Consider the following 17,149-nt stretch of genomic DNA (forward strand, 5'->3'; position numbering starts at 1 on the left):
TTGGATTTCCTGACTCTGGCTACTCCTTCTGCCGTAGTCCTCACAAACACAGAGGGCTCTGCACTCCTCATATAAGTCCACATTTTATCAAACACTGCGATTTTAGATCTCTGCAGACAAAGCAAAGGGGCCGGAGACATTTGAGAGCTGGCTCATAGAAGATTCGGAGATTGCAGAAGGGAGGCCGGAACTTCTCAGTGCTTACACAGATAGTGCCCAGGATGCATAAAAGCTTTCACCTTTTAACTTTTTTTCCCGATAATAATTCTATTGCTATGAAGAATTAATTTCCTTTGCACTTGTGAAAGAGCTCAGTTTGTCATTGAAATCACTGAAGTAATTAGAACCCATAATGAATTAGAAAATACGCTACAATGCACACGGGACTTATTAAAGACAACAGGAAAAGGATGTTTTCGTTGCCCCGGTTAAAAATACTCTTCTTAAATTAAAGGTGCAGCAGGAGTCTTGGTGCCTAATTGGGCCCGGAAACCACTAAGGACTTTCGGTAGAACTGCTATGTGAAAAACGTGAGAGATGATGCTGGAAATTTCTAGTAGACATTGTGGGGATAAATCATGGTTGTCAGCTTCACTGGATCTGGAATCACAGAAGAGATAAGCCACCAGGCACATCAATGAGGCCAGGTGCTTGAGTGCTAGCTGAGCTTGCTCTGGATTAGCAAGTAGGAGGCAGTGAGAACAAAAACAGGAATGGTGTAGGCTTTTGAAACTTCAAAGCGCCCCCTGCAATGACACACCTTCTCCAACAAATCCACCTCTCCTCTCCCTTTGCAAGCAGGTTTATCAACTGGGGAGAAAGTATTCAAATACATGAGCCAATGGGGCCATTGTTATTCAAAACAGCTATGGTTGCAATGCAAGATTATGTAAGCCAATCTTATTAATTGCATTGTAATATATTTTCAATCTATTGATCATGTTCCTCTAGTGAATCATGATCCACACTGACACTAACTGATGCACTGCATAATAACATTTTTAGGAAAGGAAATCGCCATTGGCCATTTAAAATATTTCTTAAATAAACAGTAATTTTTCTTTTGAATATTTGACCATCAGACTACTTTGTGTCAAGATTAAGCTAATCTTTTCCACAACAGATAAGAAAGAAAAGAAAGAGTATTATTGATTGAATGTGTATCATAAAGATTAGTTTACTTTAAGACAGAGGCAAACTTGAAAGGAGGCCTTTAATATTCTCCACACAAAGCTAAAACCAGCTGCACATGGATAGAAAGGTCAAACCATTTTACAGCTACATGTATTTCTTTGCACAGTTCTCACAAATGACTTTAATCCCCTTTAGCAGGGTGACTTTGAATAATCCGCTTTCTTATTCTAATATATTAATAGAAATTATAGGATGCAAAATTGAAATAATATTTTCATTTTCAACAGTGGTGAGATGTTTGTAGATTCTTCTTAATAGATGCCATGAAACTTTCAAGTTATAACCTTAGTAAGGTGTTGTCAATTCATCATAAATTGGTTTAAGACAGACCTACAGAATTTCTGAGCTTGTCACCCCAGTAATCCTAGCAGCTTCACACAAAGAGCATGGTTTATTTTGGTGAAACCTCATGTCAGATGCAATCAGAATAAGAGTAGCCTTTGTCTCTGAGGCAAATAAGTCTATGATGCTACTGCATCACTAGACCTGTGATATGCGCAAGCTTGTTGCCATTGCTGTTCACTGCTCTATGGAAGGGATCTAGGTGTCCTCCCTTAAAAGATACTAACTTTCATTACCGCATTACAGTTTCTATTAGCAAATCATTTTTCTGAATCACGTAAATGTATTTCCAATACTGACAATATCCCTTCCTGAGATTAGAGATTTGGTAGCATTCTCTGGCCAACCAGGCTTCCTCTCTGGTATGACATACAGCTCCAAGGATGCTCCTCTGGGAACTCATCTGCAAGTCTTAGCTTAATGATCATCATAGCATTTGTATAGAGTAGATTCCTTTTAAAAAATACAAATCTATTGAATAGTTAGGGACTTGGTAAGGAAAAGCAATCTTTGCCTGTTTTTGGAAACCAACTTATTCATCATTTCCTCTCCTGTCTTTTTTTTTTAGCCTCTACTATAATATTTCACTGTATTTGATTTTAGTTAAATTGACAGTTTCAACTCCAGATTTTTTCTAACATGACTTCCCCCCAAAAATATGTTTAAACATTTGCAACAAATTGTAAGCTGACTAAAAGGGGTTTGAAATAAAAGTACACATATATTTTAACAATTTATCCACTGAATTTATCAATTTATTCAAAATTGAAAGAAATATCTGAGGTACATTAAAGTGTTAAATAAAGGACTGGTGAGATGGTTCAGCAGTTAAGAGCACTGGCTGCTCTTGTGGAAGTACTGAGTTCAATTCCCAGCAACCACATGGTGGCTCACAACCATCTATAATAGGATCTGATGGCCTCTTCTGTCATGTAGGCATACATGCAAATAGCACTCATATATATAAATATATAAAAAATAACACCTTTTTAAAAGAGTCATATTTGGTTTGTTTTCCAAACAATTTTCTTTTTTTTTAATTTAAAAATTTTGAGATTTTAATACAATTGCATTATTTCCCTTTTTCCCCTCTCTCCAATCCCTCTGTAAACATTCCCTGGTCTCTCTCAAATTCATGGCCTATCTCTTGTGCATGTGTGTGTGTGTGTGTGTGTGTGTGTGTGCATAATATATATATATATATATTATGTTATATACAATTATTATATAATTGTAATAATAAAGTATGCTTATGTATTATTTTATAGACACATTCATGTAGCAAATATCTTAACCTTTCTCTCTGATACTGCAGTGTACTGCTTTAATACAGTACATTGGGATTTCCAAATCATAGAAAATCTAAGAAGTTGTGATTTTAGAAAAGAAACAAACAGGACCTAGTCTGGTGAAGCTCTGTGTATATCGTGGGTATGCTATAGTACACTGGCATACTACACATGTGTAGGGCAGATGTCTTCCTGGCACTTTCTACCTTATTTTTTGAGACAGGGTTTCTCACTGAATCTGGACCATACAGAGTCCTCAAGAGTATCTGGCCAACAAACATCAGGAGCCCTCCTGACTCTTCCTCCCAACACTGGAATCACAGGCACACTCCACCATGCCTGGCTTTTTCTGTGGGTGCTAGAGATCAGAATACAGGTCCTTATGCTTGTTTTGCAAGTAGTTTCCCAACTGAACCATCTCTACAGTTCCTTTAGTAAATACATAAAGACATTCAGAATACAGGAAAATATAAAAAAGGCAAATAGTTGTGGATTCAGAAAGCAAGCAGGAATAAGTCCTTTACTAACTAGTACTGTAGCTTTGTTTCCTGCCCATTGTTCTCATTCGACCACCCTTGCTTGGAAAGCGGATCTGTATTTTGGGAGACAGTAGTAAAGACACTGATCCAAACCTTCCAGACAAAACGACCAAGGACGTCATTCTTAGTCATTGCCTTCAACATAAATTATTTAGAATTATTCTGCTTTCCTTTTTGTCATCTCAAGAATAAAGTTCTAGTAAAGGAAAGTATTTGGAGCTGAGTGTGATGATTCATTTTTATTGGGGGGCATCTGTCCCCAAAAGGCAGTAGATGGTGGGAAAGTTCAAGGCCAGACTGGGAAGGACAGTAAAGACACTGTTCCAGAATTAAACAATCAAAAATTTATTTGGATTAAAATTATATAAGATACTGACTTCACACTTCAATTCCCAAGGAAAGATAATTTCATATATTTAAAATTTATTTTTATAATATGCTAGCCACATTAAAATGTAAGATTAAAATCTTTTCATGTCAATGCAGTATTTAATTTGGGAAACATAAATATTTCTGTCTGCCTATTATTTTGTTTTAACTTCCTTTTATGATATTGCTTAATTCCTTCTATTTCCATTTATTTTCAAAGTTTGTATTACTCTTTGAAAATGAGCAGTCATCTTTGCGAGGCAAAAATGCTTTGGGAGAATACTTAGTAAGATTCAGAACAAAAGTATGTGGAAATGTGAATGATACCTTATTTCAAAGTTATCTCTTCCTTTAAATGCCAAAACTATAATTGGAAAATTTTCTAGATTTTACCAACAGTATTTCAATATCATTTTTATTTTATTCTGATCTATAATAACATAGCACAGTTTTGTTTTCTGCCTGCCTAGACATTATTATCATTATGGTAACCGGTGTGAAAAAAAAAACAGTAAAAACACAAGTGATTATTTTATTTAAACAAGGTAATAAAATACTTCGAACCCCAAATGAAACACGTAAACTGGGAATTTTAAGCATTTTAAAATGAGAGTGTTCTCAAGGCTTTTCAGCATTGTAAACTTTGTTGTGAGCTTGTCTTCAGCATTTGCTGGAGTGAGAAGTAATGCTTCTTATGTATGGTCTGTAAGCAAAGGCTTCCTGTCATCAGGGTACAGAGCATTCATTGTGGCAGGAGATAGTTTCTAAATTACCCAGCTGGACAGTCAGAGGCCAGTGACATTTGTGGAAAATAGCTGTGGGACAAAAATAACCCACTTGTCCTCAAACAATCTACTAGCTTACCCAATAATCATAATGTAATAATAAAATATAACCTTTTCTCAGCACTTGGTCCACTGAAGTCCCATGAATCAGGATAGCCTCCTGTCTGTCTTTAGTCTTCTATTCCCATGAAATTTGAGGAATTTCCACTGTATGAGTTGTGTGGTTGCTAAGCCTGGCAATTACCTTGAAACCAATGTTTCAAGAAACCAATGTCAAAGCTTCCTAAAAATTTGACCACTTTTGCCATGCACTATTCCAATCAAACTGAACAGGAGCAGCAGAGCAGGTTTATCCCAGGCTGGCTATGTCTTTAAAACCCACAGATGAATAAAATGTTTCCTCAGTTGTTCTGTGGAATGGTGAGAAAATTAAAATGTCAGAGAAAGGAAGGCTGCCAACCAGGAGGAAGTGACTTCACCTTGTTCTGGGTCATCTAGACAATGTGTAGGCATGCAGGAGCTGGCAGCTAAGCAGATTGTCCTGCTGTATCGAATCTACATAACACGAAGGAGTGGAAATCTGTGATAGATATGACTAACCACGTATACATACATATGTTCACCATGTGCGCTGTGCTACTTATTGTTCTATGTTCACATTCAGCATTTATTTCATGCCTACAAGTTTAGAAGCTATTTACATATTTAAACATGAGTGAAGGACTATAAAGAATCTCTTCTTGTATGAGTAATATCCTACACCTACAGAAATATGTATGACTATACTCAGTTTCTAAAACCTTTGAAAACTGTATGTATATGTGTGGCTGATATACCAAAATCTATAGATACATATTTATTCCTGCACACATACACTGCTGATCTTGAAACCTAGCACAGAAATAACTGGCAGTATTGAAAATAATAGAATAGAAGGAGGATTTACAAACTAGTGAAATCTGTATTCTGCATATTCTTAGTATCAGGAAATTATGCTGCATCTTTTTTTGTAAGCTGCAAATCTAAAAATTGTGATGCTACTGAAAAAGTGAGTACTATTTTGTAAGTGTACAATGACTAGAACACTCTCATTTATCATTGTATTTACATATTTTATTGGAGATAAAGAATGGAAACTAGGACCTTGCATGTGCTAGGAACATGAAATCTGTTTTTGCCTCATAGTTACACTCCTAGGGAATGACCCCTCTTGTGCAATTTTATTTTAAATCCAAGTCTCCCCAAGTTTCCTCGCTGGTTTTGAAATCATTCTGCAATCCAAGTGGACCTCAAAATTGTGACCCTCTCATTCTCATTCCCAAATAGCTGTCATTAAAGACACATACTTCCCAAGCCCAGACAATAATTATGTAAATATAAATAGGTGTCATCAGTGCCACAAACACAGTAACAAAACATTTTGTTTGGATTTAGGAATAATCTCAGTTATTGTAGCTCTCTGGTAACCATGATTATTGAACAGTGAAATATACACACTCATGACACATACTCAGAGACACACAAACAAACACTCTCATATACAGAACCAGGAAAATTTCAAACTAATTCTTTCATTCTAATGAGGAACAATTGCATTGATCCTACGTGTCTGTCATTTATACTGTTTCTAAACTGAAACATGTCTATAACACTGAGTAACAACACTGTGGTCTGATAGATTAAGATCAGAGTAACTTTACTATTTACAAAAGAGAATAATTAGACTACTACATAAGAGATAGGGAACCATTATTTGACCATTTTCTTTTTTTCCTGAGACTAACAGCACTAACACATACCACTTGGTCAGAGAGTGAACAGTGTGTCTTGTCTATTCACAGGTGACAAATTGAGGAAACAGCTTGATTATCGTGAGAAGGACCTTGGTCATGGGTAAGAAACTCTTGCTCCCCTTCTGCAAGTCAATCATTGTCCTTTGTGGACTGACAGACCTGTGGCAGGCTCATGGAGAAAACCATTGCCTGCCTGCTCTAGATTCTAACTTGCTGTGGGAATATGACAAACATAGGTTCTGAAAAAAAAATCATTTTCCAGAAAATTATAGAACTATGATCTGCCCTATTTTAATAAGGGGAAATTATCAAAATTGAAACTCTAAAAATAGTAGTTTATATTTGAATCCCATTTCCCTCCTAATTATAGGTATTTTACAATGGCACTCTAATTAAGTATGCTTAGCAACTCCACAGCAGGTCACAGCAGCATAGTGGAGTCCATAGAGATGAAGCTGATAGACACAGAGAGAACCCTTCCAGGCCCACAGCTCTCAGTTTTTACAAGATTGGACTTGTAAAAAAAAAAGAAAGTCACATTCTTCAAACACAAACTAAATATTGATAGCATATTGATGAATGAGTAGAATATGGAGTTTAAATTAGAAAATTTAGAGCCTAAGTCACACTTCTAAATCTACTATGGACTCACCGACCTCAATAAAGAAATATTAAACATAACCTAACTTAACATTTAATTATTTACCTGAACTCTAAAAGTACTTAAGGCTTTGATAGAAACAGCTAATATCATCATAGTACAAAAAGAGATAATTACAAATTAGAAACTCAGTATAAGTTACTTTTACAGTAACAGAGTTATTTTTGTAATGAAAATTAGTTGCATGTATAAGAGATCCAAATTGCAGTTTAGAAATGGATATTCACTTTTAAGTATTCCAAGGTTTCTTTCATTTCTGTATCTACTATTTAAAATTTGGACGCTGTCCTTACTTCTCAAATTGTTCTCCCTAAACCTGAATTAAAAGCTTTCTGTCATCAAAACAGACAATTGCCTTAGTTACTCATAGATGCTCTAGTAAAATTAAAGAACAAAAATATATAAAGCTAATAACACAATGAAATCATGTCATATTAGGAAATGCTATATTAGAGCAATATTCCAAAGAAGGGCAATCACCTGTCTCCCACATGTAATTAGTTCTTTCACTAGGTGTTAGGACAGGGAATAAATAAAGCAGGTGGCCAATGAACAAAGCACAGGACCACATCTTCAGTCTGATAGCCCACTTCCTCTGTTCCCTCTTCCTGCTTGGCTGGCCACCATGACAACCAATGTGACCAGCTTTCAGTCTGCCTTGAATGTACAACTCACGAAAACTCAAATTCTCCACAATTAAAGGACAGTTGAAGAAAAGCATAGACCCATCGTGTGTGGTGATTATTAATCTCATGAAGAGAAGCAAATATTTCCTTTGCAAATTCCTTCTTTCCCAGAAATGTAAAATTTCAACTGTACTCAGCTAACAGACTGAGGACTAGTGGGAAATGTTGACAGAAAAAAAAATAGTTTTATCTTTATAAGGTCTAAATTAACTATGTTTTGTTCTATCTATTTTACATGACACTCAGGGGATTGGAGTTCTTAGCTTAAAGGAGATCCATTTCCTTACACTGAAGCACGTGAGAAGGGATGATGCACTATGGTTCCAGATGGAAAGAGATGGAAAGTTACAACATCTTGAAAAAAAAAATCACTGCATGGAAGGAATTCATTTATCATATTACATCGGGTGACCCTATTGTCAAATATAAACAGAAGTGGCAAGTGTGTCAAAAATCACTCTTAGACGAGCAGGTCTTTGATTTAATCTAACATGGAGAGATGAGCCTTTAAGAACGATAAACTTCAAATCAAAAACATGTCATGTGTTTCAATGAAAGCATTCATGTGTTTCTGTTGTAGTGGTCTATGTTTTTATCTAAACTCCCATTTACTGACAGGAACACAATAAGGAGCCTGTAAGCACATTCAAGCCCATGGTTTCTTTCTCTAGCTAAGAAGAGCTGACTGCAATGCTGCATGCATTCCAATCCAGTCAGGTTGTTTCAAATTCCTTCCAAAGCTGCAATAAGACAGACACAATGAGGACCCGCTCACATTTCAACCAAAAGTGATGCTGTAACTCCATAGAGTCAAACATGGATGTGATCAAGAATAGAACCTAGACACTGGGAAACAAAGGCATGTCTGTACAAGACAAAGCAGTAAAGAATCATTTTTAGCTCTCAGAATACATCAAACTTCTAAATTATTTGGCCACTGGTTTAATATCACATAGAAATCAAACAATAACCATGGTTCACATGTTTTCCTCAGATATATATTACAAAATATATTAGAATAGAAATTTTACTCAAAGCTGATTTGGTCAGAGATTTGGAAGCTAAAAAATCTAAGAATGAAGAGAAGTGTCATGCATGTCTACTGTGAGGGTCTTCTTAGCTGTGTCACTGCATGGTGACAAAGAAAGGCCAGAAATGGCCATATGCAGAAGGGACCCAATCCACAGGTGACTTCATTTTCTAACACACTAAAATCATGAGAAGTAACCAGAGTCCCTTATCCATATCCTTAATCCTCTCCCAAAGCAGCTCCAATCACTTTCTACTAGACTCCATTTCTAAGAAGCCCCACCCCCTTCCCCAAACCTCATACCGGGAACCAAAATTCTATCGGATGAATCTTTGAAGGACAACCAAGCCATTTCATAAACACAGTCCTGAATTATCAGGTAGGAATTCTATGAGGTTAAAAAAATAACACACGAAAAATATTTCTTTGGGAAATGTCGTGAGGAGAACAAAGCAGTTTGCGCAAATGAGTGTTGTTCCTTCTTCATTACTGTAGGAAGCATAGACTAGGACCCCAAATCTTGTGCAAAGTGCACAGTTACGGTACAAGCGAGTTCTGCAAGGCAAGGATGCACTGAAGCATAAAAGCAGCAATACTCTTTGGCCAGGGCAACCTTACTTTCTCATTTATATAATGGACAATTTTAGCCAGCTGGTCATGATATCTGGATTCTTGCGGCTTATACCTGCATTTCTGATTGACTGAGTGAAGAGTGAAGACATGCTGAAATAGAAAGTTGCAACCACGGTTACCTAAAAGTGACAACTGCAGGTCTCAGCAGATGCAAACTCTATTGGAAGAGTATCTAGAAACCAGTATGATTATTTTATACCAACATATATAAGACCAATAAAGGATTATATAGTAAGTCCCTGTGTTACTCATAGAATTTACTTACATCAAAGCATACCTGAGTTTTCCAAATAAGTAAAACAAGCCCTACTGAGTAAGAGTAACTACAGCCCTTACAATTGTATTTTTAACTAATAAATATGCCGTCTTCTGATGTACTCTATTAAAACTACTGATATATCAAGCTAGGGAACAACTATATAAAATGATTACATGATCATATATATGCTCAGAAATGATGCTAAATTATAGTTAATAATAATCTGTGTCATAACTTTATTTAGATCTGTAATATAACAGGTGTTTCTGCTAGGACATATTTTGCACTCTAATTGAGGTGCTAATAAAAGCACTATCCTTTTTTTTCACACTTCCAGGTCATTGTGCATAGCAGCTATGGTTCTGCTCCCAAGATCGTTTCTTCCCATCCCAACTTGGTCCCAGTTGAAAATAATCAGGAAGAGATAACACAGGAAATGCGGGAGGAGAGTATTGAAATCAAAATCTAGGGCTCTGACATTTAGCCCGTGGAAGGTCCTTGCCTTTATCTTGAGGCTGATTAGCCAACATCTCACTCTCACTGGTATACATTCAAAGATATTTGGTAACTATTGGATCATCTTTTTTTTCATATTTGTTGGGTTACTTAATACATCGTCTGTGTGGAAATATGTCAATAAAATGAGATCTTCTGAAAATATAATGCAAGCATGAAAGAAACTTATTCTGTCTTATAATGGATTAAAAAAAAGTTAACCTACACATTGTAGTTGTATTACCTATTTTAAACATTACGAAGTTGAGGACTTTTCCTTTGAAGAGTTTCCTCAAAAATTCAGCATTTACAGCTGAAACCTAATCTGCTTCTTAATGCTGAAATAGCATACTGGATACATACATGAGTCTCTTCATGGAAGTTATGGATGGTACATGTAGAACATCTTATAGATGTGCTTATCAAACATGAAAGAAATATGCAGTACCCTTTCCTTAGAAAACTACAATAATATTATCTGTATTTTGTTTCAATTTTGATCCCATAGAATGTTTATCAATTTTGATAAAATTCAGATTGTATAGCATCATTATGTTTTTTTCCTTCTGAGAAATTAAGAATAAAAAATAAGGGAGCATAGCTATAGTTGGAGATCAGAAGGCATGGAAAGTCTGAGATAGAGACAGAACAAGAGCAAAAACAGTGACAGAGACAACTGGTTCTTCTCACACAGCAGCTTTCCTGGACCATGGGAAGAATGGTGGCAGGAATAATTTATGGGGGCTAAATTTAGAAGAAAAAAATAACCACAGACACTAAAAATCAGAATCACTTACCCTGAAAAACTCTTTAGTGGAGCCAGAGTCTAAAGTTCCATAAGCAATTTCTGTTTGCTTAGACAGATCCTCAGCACTTTCGATGGGAGACACCATCCTCTCTACGGTCAGGAAGGCAGCTAAGTTAGCCGTGTAGGAGGAGATTATGATCAGGGTAAAGAACCACCACACACCTCCAACAATGCGCCCAGAGAGGGATCTGATAACAAGTATGAAATGGATTCGTAAAGTGAAATGAATGATCGAGTATAAAACAAGTTTACATTCATATGCAAACAGCCACTTACAGAAGAGTCTACCTTTTAGCTTGCGATATAACTTTTCATTAGTGAAACTAGAAATTACTAATCATTTTGAGCAAGGAATACCGAATAATGAGGTTGAGATCTGAGGATGTATCCAAAGACCTAAACTCCATTCTTAGGATTCTTTCATAATAGACATAATAATCAATGGTGTAAAAATCCACGAGAAAGAAATTTCAATGTACAAATGTACAAGCAATTCATCTAATATGCAAATTCTTTGCCTACTCGTGTGGTACATAAGCACAACAAGAGAACATAAGAACATCAGCAAAGTTCGTTACAAAACAATACTAAAAAAATGATTTATACCGTAAAGTAGCTTTAAACATGAAAGAACCCCTCCCTTTAATACAGCCCACCCCAACCCCACAAATACACCGAGTTCCATTAGCTTCTTGGGCGTGCAAACACATGGGTATTCAATGCAGTACAGGAAAGAAATGGACAAATGAATGATACTAAAATAAAACATAATTCTTAATGAATACAAATTAAATCCCTTAATGGTGTGTACTGCTCTGACCCCTGCTCCTTTGTGTTTCCTGCTTAAGAGAAAAAGAAAACTCAAAGAAAACAGATTAAATGCTTAAAAGTTTTAAAGGTATAAATTTCTAATGTGAAGTATATATAATAAGACAGTAGCACTTAAATACTATAAATATATATTGTGGGTTTTTTGTTTGTTTTTGTTTGTTTTTGTTTGTTTGTTTGTTTTTTTTCAAGACAGAGTTTCTCTGTATAGTCCTGGTTGTCCTGGAACTCACTCTGTAGACCAGGCTGGCCTCGAACTCAGAAATCTGCCTGCTTCTGCCTCACAAGTGTTGGGATTAAGGGCCATCATTGCCCAGCTATATTGTGTTTTTAAAAAGCTTAATAGATTTCCAATATTTTACTTTAAACATTGAAGTAGATAAATATAGCTATATGGGTAACAGCAGCCATCTACTATGTTATTTTAAAAGATTTTATGAGATCTGTATATATTTGAAATAGTTCTAAAATATTAAGACATGAAAATTGGGACATTTATGGGCATAATAAAATTGGTTGGCAGTTAGCATTAACTAACATATCCTTTGATACATTAGACACAAGATAAAATTGTGGACGATTTTGGTAGAAAAAGCCATTCACTCAATACAAAAGGAAGAGGCAATTCCCCAAATGTCAAGATTTAGAACATTTTTGCTTAAAATGAAAAACTGAAGGAATGTAATTGAGCGTCCATGACAAAGTCATGATAAAATGAAAATGTTTAAATAAACATACTAGGAATGGAAAGTTTAAATATTCTTCATGTGGAATCAGAATCGAGTATTTTACAGACTTTGCTTCTAGGAAACCCTGACATGGACACAGCTACCATCAAAATGTATGCTATTTACTCATGCAGCATCATAATTCAGGACATATACCCTGCACTAAAACAGCAGACTGGAGCCCAGTTGCTCAGATCCCTCAACACTAATGTTAAATATTGCTTAATAAATCCGACACTGTACCAATGTCCAACATGATTAAGAAATATGATTATGTGTTACTCTATTTTAGCCAAAAAGTAAATACTAGTCAATATCTGTTTTCTTTTAATCCAGTGCTTAAACATATTGAGATTAAAAGTATTTCTGTATTACTTTAATTGCATTAATTGTAAAATAAAAAATAGTTTTAGAATTTATCACTTATTTTTAACTGTTTTAAAAGCAACAATTAAATTTTCTTGGGGTTCTAGTGAAGTTTTATTAAGAGAAGGAAACTCAATTTTAATTTAAGATGAAAGTTGCCATAATCAAAAACAAAAGTTGTACGTTGGATCACATATAGTGAAGATTATAAATGTAAAACCACAGTCATTTCTTTTAATATGCATCAAATAATGATATTTAAATGGCCTGTGACTTATATTGAGAGATATTGTGAATATAACAAAGCAAGATGAAGAAAAATATAATCACTATGGCATATTGCTTTTCTATTTTCTATTTCAAAACATATCTTACTATGAAAAGACTTGAAACTTTTCTTCTTCTTCTTCTTCTTCTTCTTCTTCTTCTTCTTCTTCTTCTTCTTCTTCTTCTTCTTCTTCTTCTCCCTCTTCTTCTTCTTCTTCTCCTTCTCCTTCTCCTTCTCCTTCTTCTTCCTCCTCTTCTTCCTCTTCCTCCTCTTCTTCTTCTTCCTCTTCCTCTTCCTCTTCCTTTTCTTCTTCTTCTTCTTCTTCTTCTTCTTCTTCTTCTTCTTCTTCTTCTTCTTCTTCTTCTTCTTCTTCTTCTTCTTCTCCTCCTACTACTACTTCTTCTTCTACTTCTTTTTCTTCTTTTGTAATTTTGGACAAGTTATAATTACTGAATTCAATAAATCATCCTAGACTGTAACTCAAATATGTTCTTTCAACATTCTTTATGAAGTTCCACAGTAGATTTTACTCGAAAATGGATGATGGATGAATTTTCAAAAAATATTTAAAAGGAGTTTTTAGTGGTTTGTTAATTTTTATCTCTTTTTAGAAGGAAGTAACTCAGCCTACTGTTTTGATCTACAGTGGTCATCACTGTCTTCCAAAACATGATAGTTGTGTTCATTCTTAAAATGGTCGTTAAACTGACAATGTTATGCTTTTTGTACAGTTGTTAAATACATATGGAGAATAAGCAGAAACTTACATCTTATTTTTAATGGTATATATTATATTTACATGTTAATAAAAATCAATAATAAGGGAAATATCTTAACTAAAAACCTGGTTTTTTTCTAAGAAATAAATATTATTGTGTATGAACTGTAGTGCATCTTGGCTCAAGAATAAAAGCACAGAAGAAAATATCCTACTTAAGAAATAAGTTCGATAAAAATGAGAAGTTATCTGAATACGACAATGAACCCTAGGATGTTGCAGAATAAATGTGCCTTGCACTACAGCCTCAAAAGCAAAATATTTTCTAGTTCTTACTTAGCAAACACTAGATAAGAAAGCAAATTCAGTGCCATGTTATAAATGGAATGTAGGAAAGCTTCCAGACCTGGTCTATCTCTAGGAACAGGACAGTGTCTTCTCTATTATATCCTGTCTGTCTGTCTGTCTGTCTGTCTGTCTGTCTGTCTGTCTGTCTGTCTATCTATCTATCTATCTATCTATCAATCTATCTATGGAGAAAGAGAAAGAGAGAGGGAAAGAGAGAGAGAGACAGAGAGAGAGAGAGAGAGAGAAAGAGAGAGAGAGAGAGAGAGAGAGGCTTCTCTTTATCTAAAAGAGAGAGTACAATGTATGCTGGCCAAACACAACTGTCTTTTACTTTGAACCCTGTCTCGGAGGTCTTATCAAGCCTAAACTATTAATCTATTGATCTATTAAACTATTAACTATTTATCCAGTGTTTAAGGAACAGGATATTCTCTGACCCTCAATTTTGTTATTTTTATCTTCCTCATTGTTAGAAACTCATCTTCATATTATTAACCTTAATAAGATAACTATGAGAAATGAGAGGCTGGCTCTTCTACATGTCAGAGGTTAACTATCTACTTAGGGCCATACAATCCTTCATTCTTGTCATGCAAATATAGCTAGAATATTTCTAATTCAGGGACACCCTAAAAAGAATTCATAGTGAATACAGAGCTTAGATTTTTTCTTTTTTAAAGATCTGCATAGTTTGGTTATTTTTTCTTTAAGTGTGATTTTTTTAATGCATTACCATAATATCAACTCGATATTTGATATGAATTTAATAATTTCTGCCTAAAGGATAAATTTCCCTCTTCTCAGCCAGTGGAAGACATTAAAACACTTAGAAAGCTATGTGTTTTGAGATGCTTATACTCATTATGAAATTAATTGCTTGTAATTTTCCAAGAACACAAAAACTAACACTTCAATGAATTATCATCAGACACTAATTCCCTTAACTAGTAAAGATTATTATTGGAATCAAAAGAGGCTATTCCAGCTTCAATTTAACTTTGCCTAGAGACAAATATCATTTTGACTTTAAATGTTAATGATAACACACTAGCAAATGTGGGATTTATTTATCAGAAGAAATACAGGTAGTTATCATTCATGTTGTAACATAAAAGCAACTGGTAATTTGTGACTAATACTGATAATTAGTTTCTTTAAGCCTGAGATAATTACAACCTGATGTGAACTGAGGTATGTGAGTATGTAACCTTCAACATGGCATAGTAATTTTCAGCAAACCATCCTTTTTCTATCTGTATTTCTAGGTACTTGAAAATGTGTGATCAACTTTTTACTCCAGGAGCCTAACATTTAAAAAGTTTAGTAATCTCTCACACACACCATTTCCATGAATTGATGTTAGAGAAATAAAGAGATGAGGTATATGCAAATGAAGTGTTGTCTAACAAGTTGTTGACTGTAGGAAAAAGCTAACATCGCCCATTTTCCCATATACAGGTCTGTGGATGAACACACAGATAACTGTAAAATGAGAATATGCAGCAAAAACACGGTACCCCTCCAAGCAGGCATGGAATGATAGGAACCTTATGCATTTTATAGCCTCTCCATGGTGTGCATAATTTCACCAGGGAAACACATGATCAACATTCAAGGAACATTGTTCAGGTATTTCACAGGCTTACGCCGATGGTAAAAATTTGCCTCCTAAGCATCTTAAATTGCTTGGACAAATGGTCGGCAGCTGCTGACATCTTTATGGTGAATTCATAAACACCATGAATATCCACTTGAGACCTAAAATGCACAAAGTTGAAGCAGGTGAGTGACCAACCTTGGCGAAATATCGCATCCTTGCTGCATAAAGGCACCCAAGGAAAACCAGAGACTATTAAAAATCCCAAATTCATTAGTTGATTCACTACTTTGTGTTTCTCTTCCATCTTCAAATTCCTCAGTGTGCCACTCGTAGGGGCTAAATCTGCTGACCAGGAATAAAACTACACTGACCCCAATGTAGGCAAACACAATGCACATCCAGATCTCATAGGCTAAAGGATCAAGAAAGGAAAACACTCCTGGTTTGGACTTCTGAGGCTTCTTAATCATGATAGAGATTCCAAGACTCATGAAGGGCTTGGAGAAGTCAATCACCTCTTCTCTCACGAGCGTGATAGTTAATGGAGCAATTGCAATGTCAGCTTTCTGTAAAGGAAAAATAAAAGGGAAAATAACAGGACCCAGAATTGTGGTTAGAAGAGATAAATGTCTAAAACTTGGAGTAGAAGGAGATGGGAATTGGAGAATGGCAATAATCACAGTGCTTGTACTGAAGAATAAGCAAGAGGGCAACGTACTTAATGACGTTGTATTATAGACAAATAGTTGACCTATCTGACTTGTCCAAGGCCATTACACATTTAGGTCATTACACATTTCATGTACTATATCCTTGAAGTTTGGGGATAATATGTGTGCTTGAAGACAGGTGAAATGCATGTTTCAGTTAATCTTCAAGTTTACTTTTTGCTTCTGCCTCAAATTTAAATAGTTTTTATTTCCCCTAGAGCATCATGGAATGTTAACAATCTAAGATGTGGGTATTTTAAAAGAAGAGTGACAATCTGTCAACAATAATTCAAACTGAATTGCTTTAACTTTAAAGAGACATAAACTTACCCCATATACAAGTTCTCCAACCATACCATTCCAAATTTTGGTGTCTGCATCCCTGGCCCCATACTTGCCATCCCCAACAATAGTCAGCTTGTACTTGAACCCACAATGTTTGGCAATTTCGGCAGCTAAGTCAACACAGTAGCCCTCATAACGCTCATTCCCTTCAAGCATTTCATGATTTTTCTTCATCATAACATATGGAGATTCCTACAAGGAAAGACAATACGTTCACTGATTATTATACTGAATTATTTGCACACTGTTATTATGTCAAATCTCCTAGTTTAGCAATTGTCTGTCATAAGACATATATATTAGACATATAGATAATATGGTAGACATTGGAAGAACAATATATATATATATATAT

General features: G+C 35.2%; 1 protein-coding gene across 9 annotated transcripts in view; it reads right to left on the reverse strand.

The window, feature by feature from the left end:
• Gria2 (glutamate ionotropic receptor AMPA type subunit 2) overlaps positions 1–17,149 on the reverse strand; it is a 112,440-nt gene that overhangs the window by 6,644 nt on the left and 88,647 nt on the right. For all 9 annotated transcript variants that reach the window (XR_004119595.1, XM_031374153.1, XM_031374155.1 and 6 more), the window contains exons 10-13: positions 16,780–16,986; positions 15,935–16,305; positions 10,873–11,071; positions 1–110 (exon numbers count right to left, since the gene is read on the reverse strand). The exon at positions 1–110 is cut by the window's left edge and continues 138 nt beyond it. Coding sequence is in view for 8 of the 9 variants with exons in the window: in XM_031374153.1 (XP_031230013.1) it covers positions 1–110; positions 10,873–11,071; positions 15,935–16,305; positions 16,780–16,986 (887 nt within the window). In the remaining variant the exon portion in view is untranslated. The remainder of the gene's footprint in view (positions 111–10,872; positions 11,072–15,934; positions 16,306–16,779; positions 16,987–17,149) is intronic.

This window comes from Mastomys coucha, unplaced genomic scaffold (genome assembly GCF_008632895.1).
Source record: "Mastomys coucha isolate ucsf_1 unplaced genomic scaffold, UCSF_Mcou_1 pScaffold16, whole genome shotgun sequence".
Lineage (NCBI taxonomy): Eukaryota > Metazoa > Chordata > Mammalia > Rodentia > Muridae > Mastomys > Mastomys coucha.